The sequence below is a fragment of the Solea solea genome, chromosome 8 (assembly GCF_958295425.1).
Source record: "Solea solea chromosome 8, fSolSol10.1, whole genome shotgun sequence".
Classification (NCBI taxonomy): domain Eukaryota; kingdom Metazoa; phylum Chordata; class Actinopteri; order Pleuronectiformes; family Soleidae; genus Solea; species Solea solea.
In genome coordinates, this window is record NC_081141.1 from 16,837,301 (window position 1) to 16,857,736 (window position 20,436).

The 20,436-nt window shown below is 41.1% G+C and overlaps 3 protein-coding genes across 6 annotated transcripts in view; 1 reads left to right on the forward strand and 2 right to left on the reverse strand.

Moving 5' to 3' along the window:
• Window positions 1-900: 900 nt before the first annotated feature.
• Window positions 901-6,599, reverse strand: znf131 (zinc finger protein 131). Of its 2 annotated transcripts, none has more exons than XM_058636809.1 (9): window positions 6,467-6,599; window positions 5,004-5,151; window positions 4,814-4,915; window positions 4,145-4,289; window positions 3,896-4,004; window positions 3,542-3,727; window positions 3,057-3,432; window positions 2,804-2,934; window positions 901-2,285 (listed from the first exon to the last, which is right to left on the reverse strand). In XM_058636809.1, exons 2-9 carry the CDS (start codon window positions 5,134-5,136, stop codon window positions 1,803-1,805), a joined length of 1,665 nt encoding a protein of 554 aa, XP_058492792.1. In that variant the 5' UTR covers window positions 5,137-5,151; window positions 6,467-6,599; the 3' UTR covers window positions 901-1,802. The 2 variants fall into 2 exon arrangements, with proteins under 2 accessions (XP_058492792.1, XP_058492793.1); XM_058636810.1 differs by lacking the exon at window positions 6,467-6,599 and adding an exon at window positions 6,200-6,350.
• Window positions 6,600-9,566: 2,967 nt separating this feature from the next.
• Window positions 9,567-13,306, forward strand: selenop (selenoprotein P). 3 transcript variants are annotated; one of them, XM_058636868.1, is made up of 5 exons: window positions 9,567-9,705; window positions 10,293-10,523; window positions 10,966-11,178; window positions 11,271-11,388; window positions 11,529-13,306. In XM_058636868.1, exons 2-5 carry the CDS (start codon window positions 10,321-10,323, stop codon window positions 12,147-12,149), a joined length of 1,155 nt encoding a protein of 384 aa, XP_058492851.1. In that variant the 5' UTR covers window positions 9,567-9,705; window positions 10,293-10,320; the 3' UTR covers window positions 12,150-13,306. The 3 variants fall into 3 exon arrangements, with proteins under 3 accessions (XP_058492851.1, XP_058492852.1, XP_058492854.1); XM_058636869.1 differs by having other exon boundaries at window positions 11,529-12,098; XM_058636871.1 differs by having other exon boundaries at window positions 11,529-12,047.
• A 1,895-nt stretch (window positions 13,307-15,201) lies between these two features.
• The window catches only part of ghra (growth hormone receptor a), a 30,079-nt gene continuing 24,844 nt past the window's right edge, over window positions 15,202-20,436 (reverse strand). The window contains exon 10 of the mRNA XM_058636067.1: window positions 15,202-20,398. Within this exon, the coding sequence (XP_058492050.1) occupies window positions 19,633-20,398 (766 nt within the window). The 3' untranslated portion in view covers window positions 15,202-19,632. The remainder of the gene's footprint in view (window positions 20,399-20,436) is intronic.

The following is a 20,436-nucleotide window of genomic DNA, read 5'->3' on the forward strand; positions in this document are numbered from 1 at the left end:
TTTAAGGTTTACTAATATTTTATGGGCCAAGCAATTAATCAATTAATCGAGAAAATAATCGACAGATTAGTCGATTATGAAAATAATCAGCTCTAGAACCGGGAGTTTCATCACCTCGGAGTTGAGTGGTAAAACCCCCCAAAAAACATCTTGGGCTTGCCATTGTCAGCAATACCAGGGGGTTAACTGTAACATCCTGACTGTATATCCCTCAGGGGACACCGTAGCCTGACGTCACAGTACTCCCATGAGAGTTGTTGTGTATATATGGTCAAGATGGAGAAATAAACAACCTTCATGTTCGCCCCAGTTACTAATGTCAGTTTACAACACACTACACTCATGTGCCATACATCCACAAAGACTGAAAGTGGTGTTTTTTTTAACCTATTTGCTAATGACTATGCACTATGTGTTACCATTTGCTACATGCAGCTACTTGTTGTTACTGCAGAATTCAAATTAAAATGAGTGTGGAAGAGACAAAAGCGGAGTTGTCACTGAGCAGAAAGCTGTTTGATTCATTTTGTGGATATGCCATTTTAAGTGAGGAATCAGCACACCATGAGGAAAATATAAACCTGAATGAATTAAGTGTGAGACACCAAATTCCCTAGAGCTACACTAACACATTTTAGCCACTAAGGGGCACTGGAAATAAGGTATAACCAATGCTGTGAATATCTATACATTTAGAGACCTGCAATACTGTATGAAGCTATTAGCTAACTGTGTAGCAGCAATGACAGGACAAGTTATAAAAACAAAGCAATGAGCTGAGAGACAAACATTAAAGCAAAGAGTGACATCGGTGTTGTATTAAATTTCTTTGTGGTATCATCACCATGAGCGACCCCTTTAGTGCCTTAGTGAAGAAAAAAGGGAAACGCATTCAGAATCTATAACAAAGACAGTAACATTTTTTTTAATTTGTCTACAATGTACCTCAAATTGTTGATCTTAAAAATCAAGATCTCAGTAGATGGATGCAAGAGTTGTAGTCCATTCTGGAAACCAACTGAAATCCCTTTCTGGTCTTTTCCTACAAAACCACCTTCAATCAAAATGGAAAAAAAGGCTTAGACAAAACAACATTAGCACCAAAGAGTGTCAATGCCATAACACAGCGGTGTTATAAGCTGCAAAAATATACATTTGAAAATGACACACAGACAAAAAATAAATGAAATGGATTGATGAAGCACTACGGCAAATATAAATACAGAGTTATTGGGAAGGAGTAGGGCTGAGCAATATGGCCAAAAGCATCACAATATAAAGAGCTTCAAATCATTCGAAATCAACAATTATCGCGATAAAATATGAGATAATTAAAGATAAAGTTTGATCAAAAGATGAAGAAAGCCCTTAATTGTGGGTTTAAATTGTTTTACGGACGGAAGGCAAAACATTTCATTTGATGTGTTGTGTTTCAAAGTGTCTTTGCACAATGCGTGTATATATATGTGTATATATATATATATATATATATATATATATATATATACATACACATATACATATATATAAAACCTGTTATTCTGATATTTAAGAAAATGATGTTGTGATACATACTGTTAGTGAATTATTTCCCAGCCCTAACAAGGAATATACATCAGTCGATAACTCAACGTCCAAAGAGCCATGTTAGCCATGATGGCAGACTGCAGAACATATGGAAGCAACATGCTGGACCCTGCATGCAGTTTGCTGTGCAGAAACTAAGATGACACCTACAACTTTATGCAGCTGTTCAGGACTTCAAGTGTGTCACACAGTTCGAGAGAGTCCTTTTCACGTCCTCATATAATCACTTGCTCAATTTCCTCAACGTTCACCACGTCCCCCTCCATCTGTACTTGCTGCCCATCAGTTGTCATATGCACCACCTGGATCTGCACCCCGGCCGCCTTCAATCTCTCCATGTCCTCCTCACACATCTCTGCCACACCACCGTCCTCCACCACAACTGTCGTCGTCTCCTCCATCTCCATCATATCCATCGGCTGCACTGTGACGTGTTCCACCTGAATTCCCTCCTCCAGCAGCACGGTCTTAGCTTCTTCTATGCTCTCCGTTGCTACACTGAGGGCAGAGTCAGTAACAACCACTTCTTCAGTGGACTTGTTTTCCTCAATGGAGTGGATGTCTTTGAGGTGGGCATTTAGCTCTTTGGGGTGCGTGAACCACATGTCACACATGGTGCAGTGGTTGGGCTTGTCTCCCGTGTGGCTCACAAGATGGTCTTTGAACTGGTCCCAGCTGTTGAACACACTGCTGCAAACCTGATAGAGGTGGTCAAGGACAAAATAATAGGACGTGGTCATTGTCAGAGAAAGGAGCATTGTTTCTTTTGAGTAATACAAACGCTAAATGACAAAACCTTTACAGGACGATAGGTGTATATACCAAGGGAGGAGAGGAAAAACTATTCCTATATTCTGAAGAATCCCCCAAAGAAAAGCATTTCCATTCTATTATTTGCTTAGCGTCAGCGTCATATATATATATATATATATATATATATATATCATGTCATTCCATCCCTTTTTCTGCAGCATACAACCACAGTGGCACTGTCCCAAATAACATTTTCAATTAAATAAACTGTATGATCATACTGTATATCAGTGCAAAAACAGTACATCAGTCTGCATACTAAATGAGGAAGAATGCCTAGGCATTATATATGATTTGAATGCATACATTTATAAGAAGGGCATGTCTGGGCAATTCTTTTATTTTTACTGCAGACATTGTGCAGTATGTTGGCACCTACTGGTTTATTCTGGACAAACTGTACCTGGCACTCATAGATTTTCTTGCGTCCTTTTTTGGCTCCAACCCCATTCTGACAGGCTGCCATATGGCACTTCAGAGTGCTGTTCCGTGCAAAGCGCTCATGGCAATCTGGACACTCATAAGGTTTTTCCCCTAATGATGGACACACAGAGACCAGAACATAAAAACAAGCAAAAGCAGGTCTGCGGTTAAAATATGCTAAACTACAGTTAGGGATTTAACAACAACAAACTGGCTTTATTTTTCATTCTCACCCGTGTGCTTCCGTAAGTGTTCCTTAAAGTGGCCGAAATGGTCAAAGTGCTTCTTGCAGTATTCACAAACATGTACTTTCTTTTGGGGTTTATGGTTTTGAGACAGCTCCTCCGCATCAAAATGAAACGTGGTGATGTGCTGCTTCAAGGCACCCTCCCGTGTATAGGCTCTACCGCAGTGATTGCACACATGTGGCTTTTCCAGCGAGCCCAGGTGCGTTTTCAAGTGCTGCTTGAGGTGGTAGTACAACTTGAAGCTGCGGTCACACTTGGTGCAGCGGAAAAGGTTGTCCACTTGGGAGATCTGGACCTCTACGAACTCAACATTCTCCAGGACCTTGGAAGCAGTCACCGTTTCCTCCTGATACACAACCTCCTATGAAGCACAAATACGGGAATAACAAACTGGGTTAATCCTTTCACATGCTTAACTCCACAGTATTACATAGCTTCTAAATGAATAAACCAGAGTAACATTAAAGTACCTCTTCTATTTCTCCCTTCTTGATCACCTGTAGCGTAGGTTCTCCCTGCTGATATTTGCTAGTGATGTCAGCGAGAAGAGCCAAAGCAGAGTCATCTGACGCCTGAGCATTCTTTGCTGCATCCACCACCTCCTCTAAACCAGACTCCTCCACTTCAATGGCACCTTCTATCACCTCAATCTCCACCTGTTATGCATACATACATATTTAATTCTGAGAAATAAATGTAAAAGTCACCTGTGTGCACTTAAAATATACATTTTTGATCATAGAAACATGCACAGTCACTACAACTTCAACCACTTGTAATGTCCAGCACCTTGCACTGAAGTATATCATTGTTAATACACTGACCTGTTCCCCTTCCACCAAGGGCAGGGTCTCTGTAATCACATTGGATGTCTCTGCAATTTTCCTCTTTTTACCTTTGCTGGTTGGCATTACTGAAGCATTGTCATTTATTCTACAAGACAAAAAATACTCTTGTTGAGATCGAGAGACATTGTTTATACTTAGAGGTCAAACACATAAGTACAACAGACAGGCTACAGTCAAACAAAAACATTGCTTCTTGATCAGATATTAAGTGTATTAACATCTCACTTGTTGTCGAGGGCCTTGATGGCTTCCTGCATCTGGAGGTATTCTGCAGCTTTCCAGACATCATTGGCCTCTTCTTCTCCGGAGACAGAGAGTGTGGCTGTGTACGTGAACTCCATCAGCTGCCTAAAGGCTGTGTTGCTCACTCCTGTCAGAATGCACGACAAAGCAGCAATGGTGAGAAAAAGCTGTTCAGTGTAACAAACATAGGAAAATAAACCTTGGCTGGAAAGGTTTGGAACACAAACATTTAATCTGTATCCTATAGAATGAAAATGTTTTGTAACATTATATCTTAACATTATTAGCATATTCTGACTTAAAATATGTATGATGATCATAATTACTATAAATTCTGGTTTCAATGTACTTTGAAAATCTGCTGGTATATCAGATCTGCTGGTTTTAGTGTGTATGTGGTTGTAACACAAACATTCTGTGTTACATTTGCGGTAAATCAGAAATATTATCACAGCTGCGTGGTTTCTTCATCACGGAAACAAAACACACATTTTGTCAGCAAATGTCCAAATTGGTATAATTTTACAAAGGAGATCCAGATTAAAACAGTTTTAATTTGACTGTAAGAGGCATTAGTCACATTTTATTTTCCTCAAAAGACTTACAGTATGATGTCTGACTATTACTCTGAACCAAATTTAATCAAAGTACCTTCTATCTCCACCAGTGGTTCCTGTGTAAAATCTTGAAAGAACTTGTGGAAAAACTGACTGCACGCTGCCAACACAGCTTTATGGGCTCTGAACTGGTGTCCTGCAAAAGACAAGAAATATGCAATTTGAAGTGACAGCATGGTTATTTCATTAAAACATTAAAAGACAGACAGTGCATGTCTACTTACCATCCACAATTAACGTAATATCTGTAAACTGGTCCAGCTGTCGCTGTTCATTAAGTTTATCCATCATAACTTTGTAATGTGCTGGGTACTCATTGCTTCTATCCAAATCCCCATCCACCTCAGCCGCCATCATTCACCTGATCCTTCTCTACAGGGAAGAGAGAAATATAAACAAGAAACTTGTCACAACGATATAATAGATATAGGATGAAATTATTAAATTTTGGTGGTGATCCATGTTAGTGTAGTTTAGTTGAAATCAGAATTTTGATCAGTACTAACACTGTGAAAAACAGTCTAGACAGAGGTTTGAGCTATCTTTAGTTAGAGAAACGTAACAATGCTGTAAAACAACAACAGGTAGCCTCAGTCCTGAGAAAGGCTGACATTAAAAACATACTAATACTCTTTTTGCAACACAAGAGATAGTGTAGGTTCACAACCGCACACAAATTCAGGTAAGACCTCATATTAACAAAACTGCTGCACATTTGAACATTCATTGTGTCATGTTTCATTCGCAACATCCCTACATTACATTAAGAGAAGTTATTTTTTAATTTCCGTCTTTCCTACTGCTATTAAATTATTTAACTGTGACCTTCATTTCACACAGTGCCAGAACCCTAATGGAGATGGAGATTCAGGCTGAATCTGAATCTCCATCTTAACTTTGTCACTCTGGTGCCACATATTTTATTCACGGGAGGAAAGCTGAAACATTCCACAGAAGAGCCGAACTCTGACGTTTAAATCCGAAGGAATTATGAGATTAAAAATACAGAATATGATACCATCACTGAATTAGCGTTAGCACATTTGGAGCAGCACTTGGACCATGAAGCGACGTTGTAAACAAAAATATACAAAATAGATGAAACTTCATGAGAGTAAAAAGATGAAAAGGCTTCACAGGGACATTGCATAGCACGAGAAATGAACGCGACGGCTCGATCGAGAGAACCACACATTGGAAACTCTGGTTGAACGCAACTATTAGATGATATACATTACTAAATGGCAGTATATGAATAAAATGAACACTGTTACAACGTGGGTCTTAAGTACAAGGGATTTTACAACAGGAATACACAGCACAATATATGCAGCTCATTTAAAAACAGATTTGCTCGACGTTAGCTTAGCTAGCAAGTACACACACATTCCCGCGGAACAAATAGAGAAATGATACACACCTGACATGTCTGTGACGCCAAAGGTCAACTTACTACAACAAAATAAACCGACGGAAACACTTCGATAGTGGAACAAGAAATAAATGAACATGGTAAAACCCCCAAGTGTCGCAGGCAAAGGGCCTCTTAGCACGCTCGCCATTTCGCGTTTGACAATCAACATTACGTCATCAAACCGCGCATTAAAAATACACTTTTCCCTCATATATTTGCTGATTAAACCCACTGTGCGTCAAAGTACGCGTTGAAACACGTCTGAGTACGTACCTCGAGTTTGGTCGGGCTGCTTCAGAAGATTGTTCTTCGATAATATTCCCCTCGACGCATGTACCTCTGTCCAAGACTCGTTGTTACAAGAAAGGGCGGTCGTTCAACGCTCCGGCCTCGGATTCCCAGAAACCATTGCAAAGTCGAGGACGCCGAGGGCCGTTGCTTAGTGACAGCTTCTGGGTATTTTTCTTTCTTCTTCCTATTGGCGGCTGGCAAATAGCTAACATGTGCATTGCCGCCACCCTCTGGACAGGAGTTTAAATCAAGATGTCCTCACTCAAATTCTCCTCTCAAGCTCTTCGTCATCTTCATCATCATCGTGATGAAACAATGTGATTCATTAAAGGTCTGTAGGAGGGTTAATTAGCTAATAAGGTATCTATAATTGTATATCCTGGACATTAGCATGTGAATCAAGCTGTTTATATATGCTAGATGAGGGCCTTGCTTTATAAAGCCTGCCATCTTGCAATGTCATTTTTCTACAGCTGCCTGAACAACAAAGTTAAAGATGTGCACTTAACTTTGAAACAGAAGTTAACAACACAAACAAATGTAAAATAACGTCCTTTCTGTAATGCAAGGATGCAAGACAATAATTTGTTTTTTAATGTGATGTAAACATGTTAATGTATGTAATGTATACTATAATTGATGTAATGCTCAATTCCTGGCTCTGCTAGTCTATATGTGTCATTGAGCAAGACACTTAACCCCATGTTGCAGCGTGCGAATGGGTATGAAAGATGTGTGAATGTCAAAACTATAGTATAAAGCAGCTCATCAAGACTAGAAAAGTGCTATATAAATAGAGACCATTACCAACTCTTCGTCTTCTGACTTTATTTGGTAGTAACGAGTAACAAAGATACCTGTAAGTCTACCTCGGTTTCCTATTGTTGAATTAACTTTGTAGATTAAACTGTATAGCAGTGATTTCAACCCCCTGATGGGCCATTGCAGGTGGGCTGCAAGACGTTGTTGAACAATAAACTTAAAGAGTTTTTAACTTTCAGTTTTGGACAATGAAGCATCAAATAACCATTTAAAGATTTAATCAGCAGTAATAACACATAGGATAGCAATGGAACAGTTTGCAGAACTGGGATAACAGTTCAACAGATTTTGTTTGACCCATTGGATTCGTTACCGCATTCCTACAGCTATCTGCCCCCTATGTCATTGTCCAAATGATTTTGATCTTGGAATTGTAAATATATGCTTGTTTTTGTCGAATAATTTGCACTAAACTCTTTTCCTCTCAGTCGTACGTGTGCTGGAGCCCATAAATCCAGGTGACCTTGATGAATGAGTATGACACTTTGACCAGGAGATCGTAAAGACTGGAGGTGAATGACTTCAGGCTCTTTAGTGCTGAAACAGAATTGGAGCAGACAAGTATAATTTCGTTCTCTGTCCCCTGGTGACAGCAGAGAGTGTTTGCATGTTATAATGATTAACTGGACAAACTCGATGCCAGTGTCTCCTCCTCGTCTATAACAACATAAACCTGGTACATTTTAACTTCATTCCTAATATTTCAATGGCTTGATAACGTTTTGTGACACTGACTGATATATTGTTTGATGAGTCAATCCAGGTCAGAGTGTCCTCATTTGCCAAAGTTTCAAATGACATGAATAAGTAACACTGGGTTACAGAATAATCGAGTACTGGCAGAACAATTGAATCATATCAGTCATTCTGCGTTATATCACCTGGTTGCTACATCAAAGTCATCACATATCACAACCAACCACAGAGTTTACAGACACCAATAAAATCTTTTATACTGCTGTAAATGTTCTCTGGTGTCTGCGCTCTCTGGTAATAGCGTTAGTTCTCACTCAGTTACTAGAGACATTATATGCTCTGTACATGTTATGCATATAATCTCTTATTGTGCTTACATCCCCTTAAAGTATGAAAGAATTAAACCATAGGGTTTGTCCTGGACAGACCCATCAAATGAGAACAGAATCCCTTCAGCTTTTAAACACCTTCTAAAAAAATGCACTTTTATAAGATGGCTTACATTTAATGCCACCTTTATTTATTTATTAATTTTTTGCTGTTTTGTGCTGTTATTTTGTTTTTATTTTATTGTCGTCGTATCACTTGTTTTCTATCCTGGGGCTTTCTAAACTTTCTTATTATTATGTGTGCTTTTTAAATTCTAGAGATCACTTTGAGGTTGATATTTTATGAGTATCTTCCATATTTGTTTTTTTTACACATATTTGTATTTACCATGACTCAGTATCTGTTTAAGTATGGGGTCTGTGCTGCTTGGTGGGCTCTCAAATTCTAAAGTCTGGTTTGTCATTTAGGGGGACGGGAAATTCTACTATTTAATCTATTCTCTATCCCCTTTTACTCTGGCAGCTATTTGTGCTTGAGCATGAAATTTACTAGTATTTTATATTTATTATAACATCAACTTCCAACACAATATGAGGAAAGCCTTCAAACATCACCATGGAGAGGAACAAGCACATCCTGTCACCCGTACACCAACAATCTGCTGATATACAAACTGTGCAAATATGTTCACTGTATAATATTACAGTTTACTGTAGGGCATTAGGTCCATCCCCTAACTTATAGTCACTGTGCGGTGTGTGTTTCAAGAGATTAGATTGCACACTAAATCACAACTGGACTCAAGTCTGACCCCCAGTAATCTGAGAACAGTGCCTTCACTAGCCTGGACTGCATGGACTATATCTGTACACAGATAATCTGCCTGGCTCTTCATAGCTGTTACATGTTTCGACTCGACGTTTGTTTTTGCAGTGTTTGCAAAACTATATAGTTGTAGCTACATGTTCAGTGCTTTCACTTCCTCATTCTCTGTGGAGAAGCTAAACTGCAAAGTTGCACAATAATCTTTCGTTGGTCTTGGTAACGGACATAATGTTGACATGTTCAGTTTAGGAGGCAAATACACATGTTGTCTCCAGCCATAATACACACACACCCACCCACACACACACACACGTACCACACGTAGTTTTCTGTTGTTTGACAAATGGTTTGTATTGGAAAATAGTCTTAACTTGAGAAAAGTGTTGGCATCAGCACACAGCAGGAACTGAACTTTGTCCTCCTTCCAGACAGAAAAACAACAAGCAGAGTATAAAAAGGGGGAGCAGAGGGGGAAGAGGCTTGTTTTTGTTCACTGAGTTGCAGGAGTGAAGAACTGAGCAGAGAGAAGGACACTTTTTAACTTAAGGGTAAGTGAAGAGGAAGGATTTATAATGGAGCACATACTGCGTAAGAGAAATGTCTTTTGTCCGCGTTTGTTTTACGGCAAAATAAATAAATAGATTTATGTTAAAATGCAGGACCTCCGGCTGTTTTGTAATTCAGTATGTCCGAACTTGTGCAACACTTGTTTTCAGTGCGTTTCCACTGCGACGATGGAACTTTTTACATTTATTTATTACATTTATAAACTATTTATTTGACATTTCTTTCTGTCATGCATGAAGTATTAGATTGCAGAAGTTTTGGACTTTTTTTTCTGCATATTATGTCTAAATTTGAATAGAAAAGAACATTTGAGGAACTTCAAATAAACTGCTTATTATACCATTTTATATTAGTCTTACAGATTAGTCTATGACAGCACAGTTTCAGAAAGAACAGGACCGTTAGAGAGGAGACGATTTGATGATTTGGAGAATGTTAAAAAGTTGACCCCACTCTAACCTTTTGTACCATATTGTCAGTGTTGACCAATCTCTTCTCTTTTCTTCACTTCTCCCCCCACACACACACATATCCCCACCACTCTCCCCTTGTTTTCTGTCCTCGGCAGATTTGGGGCAGTGAGGAGGCACCACAGGATGTGGGCGGGCCTCACCCTGCTCCTCACTCTCTGCCTGCTCCACGGGGGCGGGGCAGAGAGTGACGGGGGTGGGCCTCGCTGTCAGCTGCCGCCATCATGGGCGATAGGGGAGGTGGACCCAATGAAGGGAGCCATGGGCCATGTGACCGTGGTGGCACTACTCCAGGCCAGCTGACTGTTCTGTTTGGTGCAGGCTGCCAGGTATTTTCCAGTGTCTTTCTCACCTCTTTGTTCATGCAAGAGGAAGCAGGACATCACAATGCTTGGTTAGTCCAAAAAAGGTTACATAAATGATGTTAGATACGAGTCAGTATTTTCATTTGTTTCTTACAACTCATACGATTCTCACTTTTGCTAACTTTTGCTGCATCATGCAACAAAAAATAAAGTCAGAAAACATCAAAAATAATAATCAAATAAAAAAAATAAAGTGACACCAAGTGACCATATATCTAAAAAAAAGAACTACTGCATGCTAGTTGTCATCATTTCCATTTATAAAGACTTCAAATAAGAGTAGAATTGGGATTTTCATGCAACAATCACACATTTGTCTGTTAAGCACAACACCAAAGAAGGCCTAATTCAAACTTTTGTAGCTGAACTTGTCTTTAACCCACATTATGGTGTCTTCTCCATACAGAATTGACGGCCTGCGCCAAAAGCTGGAGAGACAGGGTTTGAAGAATGTGAACTACATGGTGGTTAACCACCAGGGGGTGCAGTCACGGCGCCTGCACCCCCTGCTGGCACATAAACTGTCAGAAAACATCACACTGTACAAACAGGATGAGCAGACGCCCGATGTCTGGCAGACACTGGGCGGAGACAAAGATGACTTTCTCGTTTATGACAGGTTCGTTTGGTCTCTAGTGGTTACACTTCATAAAACACGTACGATGCCGAGGAAGTCTTATCTTCTCTTAACCTCTACTCTTTTATCGTTAGGTGTGGTCGTCTCACCCACCACATTTCACTGCCATACTCCATCATCGGGCAAGGTCATGTGGAGGGTGCGATCAAAGACACCTACTGCAATCGCATATGCGGGGACTGCACACATGAGGTATCGACCACTCGCAGCTGCGCGCACACACATCAGTGAAAAACAACTATAAATGGATCATTTATTTGTTCATCAAAGATAAGCTCATACATGGGGAATCTGTTTTGTTTTGGTTTACATTTCTCCTCACATTTTCACAGAGTGCTGAGACTCCAGAGGAATGCAAAGGGAGAGTAGAGGCGCCGCCTAATGCACATGGTGCTCCGGCTGCAGAGGACAACGCTGCACGTGGTCACCACCATGGTCGCCACCATGGTCACCACCACGGTCACGGGCACGGGAATCACGATGGCACTGGCCAAAGCCATGACCACGACCACAGTCGTCATGGTCTTAGGCCACAAGGGCAAAGTGAGCAAGAGGTTCAGGCGTTTCAAATGCAACAACACGCAGATATAGATCACATGCAGGCAGATGCGGCAGATACACTGCAAATGCACATGATGCCACAGGAGGACCACGGAGCCCCTGTGAGGCCTTGAGTAGCAAACAAGGCGAGGTGAAAGTCAAAGTACAGCTGACAGTTGACAGCGGGCTCTGACGATGTAGCCACTCTTAAGGCCAGCTGATGCTGACACTGACGCAGGCTGTTTGACAACGCAGGGAGCCAACAGGCCGCCGGTCTCTGACACTGTAACGAGGCGCTGCCCGCCTCCTGACAGTGACATGGACTGACGGGCGATGCAACCAATGCTGTTAGGGAGACCTGACAGTGACGCTCGCCTCCTGCTGACTGACAGCACGCTCAGCCAGCCCCATGAGCCTGACCTCAAGGTGTTGCGAGCTGAGGGTGAGAGCAGCTGTAAGCTGACTCTGGTCTCAGCTTCATATCAACATCAGTTATCAACACCAGGGTCCTGTGCTCTTTTACCAACAGGTATTACCCTGGGGAAGGATGGGTGTTAGCCCCTGACAGCATTGAGGGATAGATGAGTCGAGCATCACAAAGATGAAATAAGGTGTATAAAGACGTCAACAAAAGCATAACGTGATTCATTTGGCAACACACAGGCAAATAATTAGGTTGTATTTGACTCACTCGTGTCTGTCAGGGGGTTACTTCCTTCCTTTCTCAGGCGTATATGTGGTTGTCATAGTCATGAAGTCCCTTTTCCATATGGCTCTCTCCATCCTTTATGAAACCAGGTGCAGAAACTACGCTCTAGTGGCGCCTGTTTGAAGTCCGGCAGGAGAGAGGGGAGAGGGGTCTTTAGGAATATGATAAGCACACAAAAAAAGATTTGAAAATTCAGTATGAGAGGATTTTCAAAGAAACAGTCACAAAAAAAAATGGGATATAATCTGCAAACACCAAAAAGAAAATGAAAAGGGAGAATAGGAAAAGATACAATTGCAGAACAGATTTTGTGAGAAGGACAAAGGAGAGTGGGAAGATTAAAAGGACTGTCATTATTGTGAATGTTAAAAAAAGGCTATTATATTTTGTGAATTGGGAATTTCCACAAATCTTTATGGAGGGTTCTTGTCATTATTTGGAAGAAAAACTTACAGAAAAAAACAACATAAAACGTCTGCTTTTTTTTATCATTTCTTTTTGAGCACATAAAACAATAATTACTTTCTTCTTGTTTTGCACATGCTGATGAATCATACAGGCCTGAACATACTATAAATCAGGTCTGTCTTTCTTCCACTTCTAACATGCACATGCATTTTAATTTTTTTTATGCACTTACACAAGACTTTGTTTGAAAAAAAAAAGAAAGAATACAAAGCTCTATTGTTCAGGAAGAGAGTTCAGTGGCTGTTTGGAATACACTCTGTGCTTAATGATGGTTTCTGTGGGAAGATAACATTGACCCAAAAACCTGATGCCTGCACCGGGAACTGTATTGTGTTTATGTCGCCGCACATGGAAATATGAGAGTTGAATAAATATGGCTGCGATTCGTCTTCAGTTCTGTGCGTCTTCATTTCAAGTGAATGAAGGGAGTGAATCTGGGGCAGAGATTTGCCGAGTTGAAGCCCGACAAAAATAGTTATTCTTTTGATATGTTGGGGAATTTATGTGAAAGGTGTGTTGAAAAGGTTTTGCTCATAATTGTCTGCAGATGGCGTCAGAGGCCTACACATGAAACCATTGTTCCTCCACAGCTGCTGGGGTGGATACTCGGCTCCTAAGTGACCCTGGTGGACTCACCACACTCACTGACAAATCCTCTCAGGCAGCTCAAATGATTAACTTACATGATATAAGTGCCTTTGATTAGATTCATCACTTTTTAGCCACCCTTTGTCCTCCGAGTCATTAAAACATGTAGAGTTGAATCCAGTGGTTCATACACTATCTTTGGGTTTGGACTGACATCAGCCACACATGCACACACATGGTACATGGAGGCTTGTAATGCCAGCAGGAGACATCTGTGGGTGATGGAAGACTTTGATCTTATGAAGTGAAAATGTGTTTACTTGCCTGGAACTAATAACAACTGTAATATATCCATCCTGTTTGGTAAGCTGGCGGTTTTTCATATTCAGCTTCCTCAGTATAGCTGCTTCGTGACGTATAACGCATCCACACACTGTGGACCTCTCGCATGTCTTTTTTTGTACTGAGAAAAAAAACAAAAAAAACATGACAAAAGGCCTTTTGAATCGAGGGTATTTCCACAGGTTTAGTTGGTGTGGTGTTCCTTGTGTTTGCTTTGGATAATGTGTGCACCAAATGTGCCGACCACTGTTTAAACCAGCAAAATTGTCTCCCAAGACTTAAGGTGCAACACCCTCAACCCAGTGTCATGCGTCTGAATTGCCTGGCAGACTGTGTGTCTGAAAAGGTCAACAAGCAACCGGAGGTAATAAATGAGTCCGAGGCAGACTGCTAGTGTGGGCGTAATTGGGCTGAAGATTCAATACAGGGGAACAGTGACTTATGGGTAATTACCTGCAATGTCCTGAAACGAAGAGCTGTGAGTGGCTGTCTCTCTGATTCAATCAGCCCCACACAGAGCAGTGCAGTACACAGCCTCTGTCTTAATTGTCCAATATGCTTTCCACTTGATGAACAACTGTTTTTGCAGCCATTTCCTTTCCACTCACTCCAGTACAGAGGGAGAGGGAGAGAGAGAGAGAAAGAGAGGGAGACTTGTGAACCCATTCACACATACAAAGTGTCTCTGTGTTGCTCACAAACAAATGTGCATTCTTCACCCACACAACCACACACACACACACACATTTGCCCACAATTCATTTCTTCATCCGTGTCTGTCAGTCTGTCTCTGTCTCACACACACACACACACACACACAGCTATTCAATCCAATCCAGCATAATTTGAAAAGCACTTTAAAAACAACCACAGTGGACCAGAGTGATGAGATATGTACAGTAAGAGCAAATTCAATTCCTGATAGAAAACTGCTCTGAATGACAGAATCATTCAGTAACAGGATGTCGGTAACATAATTCTATCTTTTTAATCAGTCGTCGCATTTTCAACAGAAACCATTAGTTTTATTTTTAAAATCTCTCTGATTCACCAGATATAGAAAGTGGGCATAGGCCGGGGCCATTAGGCGCCTACTTGAAGTGGAATTCTCTTCCTTTATCATTTCTGGGACTGAATTGGTTTTCAAAAATATCCTTTGCTGCAGGTTTAGTAACATGAGCAACCGCTAAGCTAATCTACACAGCGAAAATGGAACATTTTGGATCGTGAATGTCATTTGCTCTTTTCGTGGTGCTTTGCTTGTGGGAAATAAGCCCTCCCCCCCCCTTCCCCTCCTCTGCTGCAAAATAATATTATGGAGATAAAATTAATAAAAAATTACAGAATAATTATGCAAGTTGCAGTTTATACATTTATTGTGTAAGGTTGCTGAGAGCTTATTGATCACACGGACAACATCAGAGAGGCTCAACTGGTGAGAGAACAATAGCAAATCATCAGAGATTCAACAGTTTTTGGCCTTGAGTACAACAAACAGCAAAACGACAAGGTCAGTGGATCCAAACTCAGGCAGGTATGAACATATCCCACTGATCATATTGATTAACCAACGCAAACAGATAAAACATTAGCACTTTAGTTTGTTTTTTTCTCACAACACAGATACAACTGAGGCGACAGTAGCTCAGTGGCAGAGAGAGAGTCGTCTTTCAACTGGAAGGTTGTGGGTTCGTCTATATGGTACACGCCGATGTGTCCTTGGACATGTTTCTCCTGATCGTTGAGCGAGTATGATAAATGATGTACGACAGGAGGACACACACATGCGCTTTATGAACGCGTGAGTGAAAGCAGCTTAAAGTTGTCATCAAGGCAAGAAAAAGCACAATGTAAATACAGAGCATTTAACGTACATAACTGCTTCCATTTCTGCCGTGTAGACGATTTCTAGTTCTGTGAGCACACGTCGGTCATGCTGCATCACGTGGGACGATTTTAAGGCTCTGAGCAAACGAATGAGACACAGACGACCGGAGCCACTGAACTTATTGAATAAACAAAAACAACAGGTATGTAACTGCAGTACTCAAGTCAAAAAAAATAATACAAAATTCCCCAACAAGCTGATACATCTGCAAGAATTCACGTTGACAAGGAGAATTAACAACCAGTATAAATTCCAGCTTTCATAATTATTCCCAGGCTTAACAGTGACGGACGCCTCCCTTTTATTGACACAAAACCAAGATGCTGGAGGTCAAAATACATCGTTCTAAAACACACTGCAGCCCCACCTAAAGCCACAGTAAGAATGAAATGCTGAAATGAAATCAAATAGCAGGAGACATTTTAGAGTATTGAGTTACAGTAGAACCTTTCGGTTTTTTTTCCACTCAAAGAATATATCTGCTTTCTCTATATATATCTATAAATCTTATAGCAAATATTAAATACTCCATTACAGTACACCATCCTATACATCTGGTAGTGTAAAATATGTCCTATAAACATACCTCTGTGGAACAAAACTGAATCTTACCGATATTCTCATCAATCGCTTTGAACTGGAATGAAAAAATATAATGCTCTTTCATAACAACTGGTAATTCGTAGAAATCTGAATACTATTTATGTTAGCATAATATCTGTGTAAAGAAAAAGAAAAAAAAAAGTGCTCGCTCTAAAGTGTCTGCAAAACGTATAAGCTTGAGCTTATCATTACAAATGTTTGGCACTATGTTAAGAAACAAATCACAGGCACAAAGTAGTAAACACCAGTATGAAAAAGCACTTCTTTCATTGCCTTACAGTAACAACTGTAAACAAAAAAAACTACCTACTACCTTTCAGGAATTATTTTTCCACTTTTTTCTTTTTTTTTTACAGCATCACTCGTTCCAGTCTGGACACATTTAGTATCATCAAGGTACTTTTTTTGGGGGGGGGGCATTCAGCTTTATCCATCGTCTGATCGTCCTTCATATACACAGAGAGCTTTGTCATGATCATCATTACCAGAGCCATCATGATTCTGTGGGACACTGAAAAACTGTCCCGCTGATCGATTCTAGTGACAACTGAATAAACGGCTGGACCCAATTATAACTTGTCATTTCAAATATTTTCAAAAAAAAGAAAAAAAAAGAAAATTGGTGTCATCTGATCCGACCTCTGTATTTACACTTACACATTTAATGACCCCTTCCTACCGCAGCGAATGTTAAAGGAATACTTCACCGATTTGCATTTTGCTTTGTATTACTAGAACAGGGCTGGTATTTTTGAAAAATTGTATTGTGCATCCCAACCTCGAAACATCTTCATTCTTTTCTTTGTTATGTGTCCACCAGTGACACTTGGTCCGAGCCTTGAAACTGCAACGCTAATTCCGCACTTTTTAGAGCCACTGGTAGGGGGGGCGGGACCTCTTTCCCAGAATGTAAACAGTGTCCGCCATCTTTGCTAACAGCTACGCTAACAGGACCAAGTGGCACGTAACAAAGAAAAGAATGAAGATATTTCTCGACTCAGGGGAAACTCACAAATACTAGCCCTGTTCTAGTAACACAAAGCTAAATACAAAGTGGTGAAGTATTCCTTTAATGCTAGGAAAATACATGTACCAGGCAGCAATACATTGTGATTAGTGACATAAAAATATATACATGTATTTTTTTTACAGCACTGGTAAATATATTAAGACATTTCCGCAACAGCAATGACATGCCGCTATATCATCGGCACAAGACAGCAGCAACAACAACAACAACAACAACAACAAAACACTGGGCTCTTCAAAAGAGAGAGGGTGAGAAAGAGGAAAAATGGCACACATTCATCATATTCATCATATTCACATTTTCTTTTTCTGGTTGTTAGTCTATGGCTCTTGCTTTGTCTCTCTTCATGACGGGAGTTGCTCAAATACAAAAGTCCATTTCCATTTGAGCCACTCGAGCGCGCTCTCTCAAGGATGTGAGGTTTGCTTATGTGCTCATCTCCCAACTTTCCCCGTGAAAATCAATTGTGTCGCAGCGCATACCCGACAGCATATGGCACAACCTTGATTTACTTAGCTTATTTATTGTGTGCAGTGTGCTACGCTGCTGTGTTTGTCACAGGCATATTGTCAAAAGTCTTGATGACAGGATTCATAGATTTAAAAACAGGTTTCGCAAGTGCCCAAGACCTTTACAAAAGGTCTCCTTTGCCATAAGCTGAGCTATCAATGGGCTGATTAAAATGTTTGTGGCCATGTCAGAAAGGCAAAATCAAATCAGTCAATTAAGGCAAACATGTGTGTTTGTACATGCATGTCTCTGTGTGAGTGCCACGCACAGGCTTTACGTGTCCTGTACACGGATGCAGCTTCACCTACATAGCAGGATTTAATGCACAAATGTAGCTTACGTAAGCATACCTCGGCACATACTGTACATGGCATAGGTCACTGACACGGCGCACTTGACAGATAATATGTATAAAATGTTAGCTTATTAGATCTATTACATACTTTCACAGTCTTTCAACTTGCTCCAGTTGCTGTCCCTGCGATAGCCACGCAACACAAGAGGCATTAAACTCCCGAGAAGAAAGCTTGTTGAGGTTTCACTTTAAGCAATAGATTATGACTGAGTGCTGGTTTAAAAAAAAAAAAAAAAAAAAAGTAAGTCGGTTGGGTGCCATTTTGGGATGTAATGGAAAAAGAATTATGTCAGCGTAAAGCACTTAGTGATGCTCAGTGTTCTACACACTATTTGTGTTGCGCAGCTCCCAACTGTGGCTGAATTTGAATAAACACACGTGCTACAACAAAGATAGGTGTTGGCCGCTGAAAGTGATGCATGTTTACAGTACGGTCTACAAAGCAAAATAAAATCTAAACAACAAAACAGTGGCCGCAAAAAAAATGAATTCCATGTTGGGATGCGTAGATAAAATGTTGTAATTTCCCTTTTATGTATCGCCTCAATTTTCGTTTCAGTAGTTTTTCACTTTCCAGAATGCCTTCAAAGAGTGACGTAACGATAATAGTACATTATTTGTTGATGGCATTTGTTGTCATGGTAATCCATGTCTGTGTGTTACATTCTTACCGCATGTTAAAATCAACATCAGTTGAGAAACAAACACAGCGCCAAACAAAAATGGAGGCCGGAATGCGAAGTTAAACTGCATAGTTGTGTTTTCAGCTGTGTTTCGGGGGGGGCAGATTTATCCTTTGTCTTAATGCCTTTTCATATAAAAATATATCTCTGGTTAAGTACTAATAAGATGAAATAAGAAGTATAAGAATATATAAAATAAGCCACAATTTAGAGTAAAGCATCTCTGCCAGCAAAACAAAATCAACGACAGCAATGAAATCTTCACGTTATAGCGATGTGCTTTTTCTCCTCCCGATCAATCGCGCACTGACGTGTCACCGACTTATGCTGCTCTTTACACATTTACACTGACATGTAATACTATCCAAGGACATTAGCGGAGAGCTAATGCCTTTTTGGACTCATTACAGTCACAGTCACAGTCTCTACCATTTATGTGTGTGAGGAAACTGCGTATTTGATTTTAAAACGTGCACTTTTTGGTAGCCTCTGTGTGAAATGTATGGATGTAGACTGTGTGCAAGAGTCAGCGACGCGGCGCGCCTCAGCACGTCTCCCTTTCGACGCCCCCTCTCGACAGTCACCTGTACAATCTCAACCCACACGGTCGCGTTATTTGGTTTTCCAGCACGAATTAAGAAGCAACAGGCTTTTTGTGAGTGCAGTGGGCTTCCTGGTTAACACAACTTGCACCAACAGATCAAAACGGCATCGGTCTTTTCACGGTGACAGGTTCCCCAGCAGGTCTGGGGTGACGTACCCTACAGGCATGGCGGGTAGGGATTTGAGGGGGTGCTGTGGCAGGCAGGGAGGGGGAGACTGGCGGGAAGGCGGGTTGAGAAGCAGACTATGCTGAGTATCCACCTCCTGTACTACTGTGTAGTCTGAAACAGGAGCGCTGAACTGGGTGAAGGGAGAGTCAGAAACAATGTAAGGGGATTGGTTATCCTCAGCTGCAGCTGCAGGTTTGGTCTCCACTGGTTGAGGCCGTAGGGTTTGGTGACCCTCACCAGGTATTTGGGAGATAATGGGAGTGCTGCTCTGCTGGGCATTGCTCTCTGTGATATAACCGCTTCCATCAGGATCCACAACCAGCAGCTCGAACTGCTGCTCTTTCTGCTTCTTTTCCTCTGTCTCGTCGCCTGCTTTGCTGTCTTTTCCCTTTTTCTGCGTTTCCTCCTGCATGGCCGATGCGCCCTCCTGGCTTCTGAGCTGTTGGCCAGGAGACAGCACCACACCTCCAGAGGGCATAACATTGCTGACCTGGGCATAGAAGTCTGTGTTGACCCAGGTTTGGGGCCCTGCGTTCTGGGTTTGGGCGAGGGCCATGTCTTTCTTCTCTGACTTCTGAGCTTCTACATCACTGAGCGAAGCTTCTCTGTCCTCAGGTGGGCCTGGCCGCAGCGTGGCCATCGGAATTAAGGTGTCTTGTTCGAGCAGATCTGGATCATAACAACTGGCCCTGCCTGAGTCATCGTCAGGAAAGCTGGGCAAGAGAGAAAGAGCAGGGAAAAAAGTCAATGA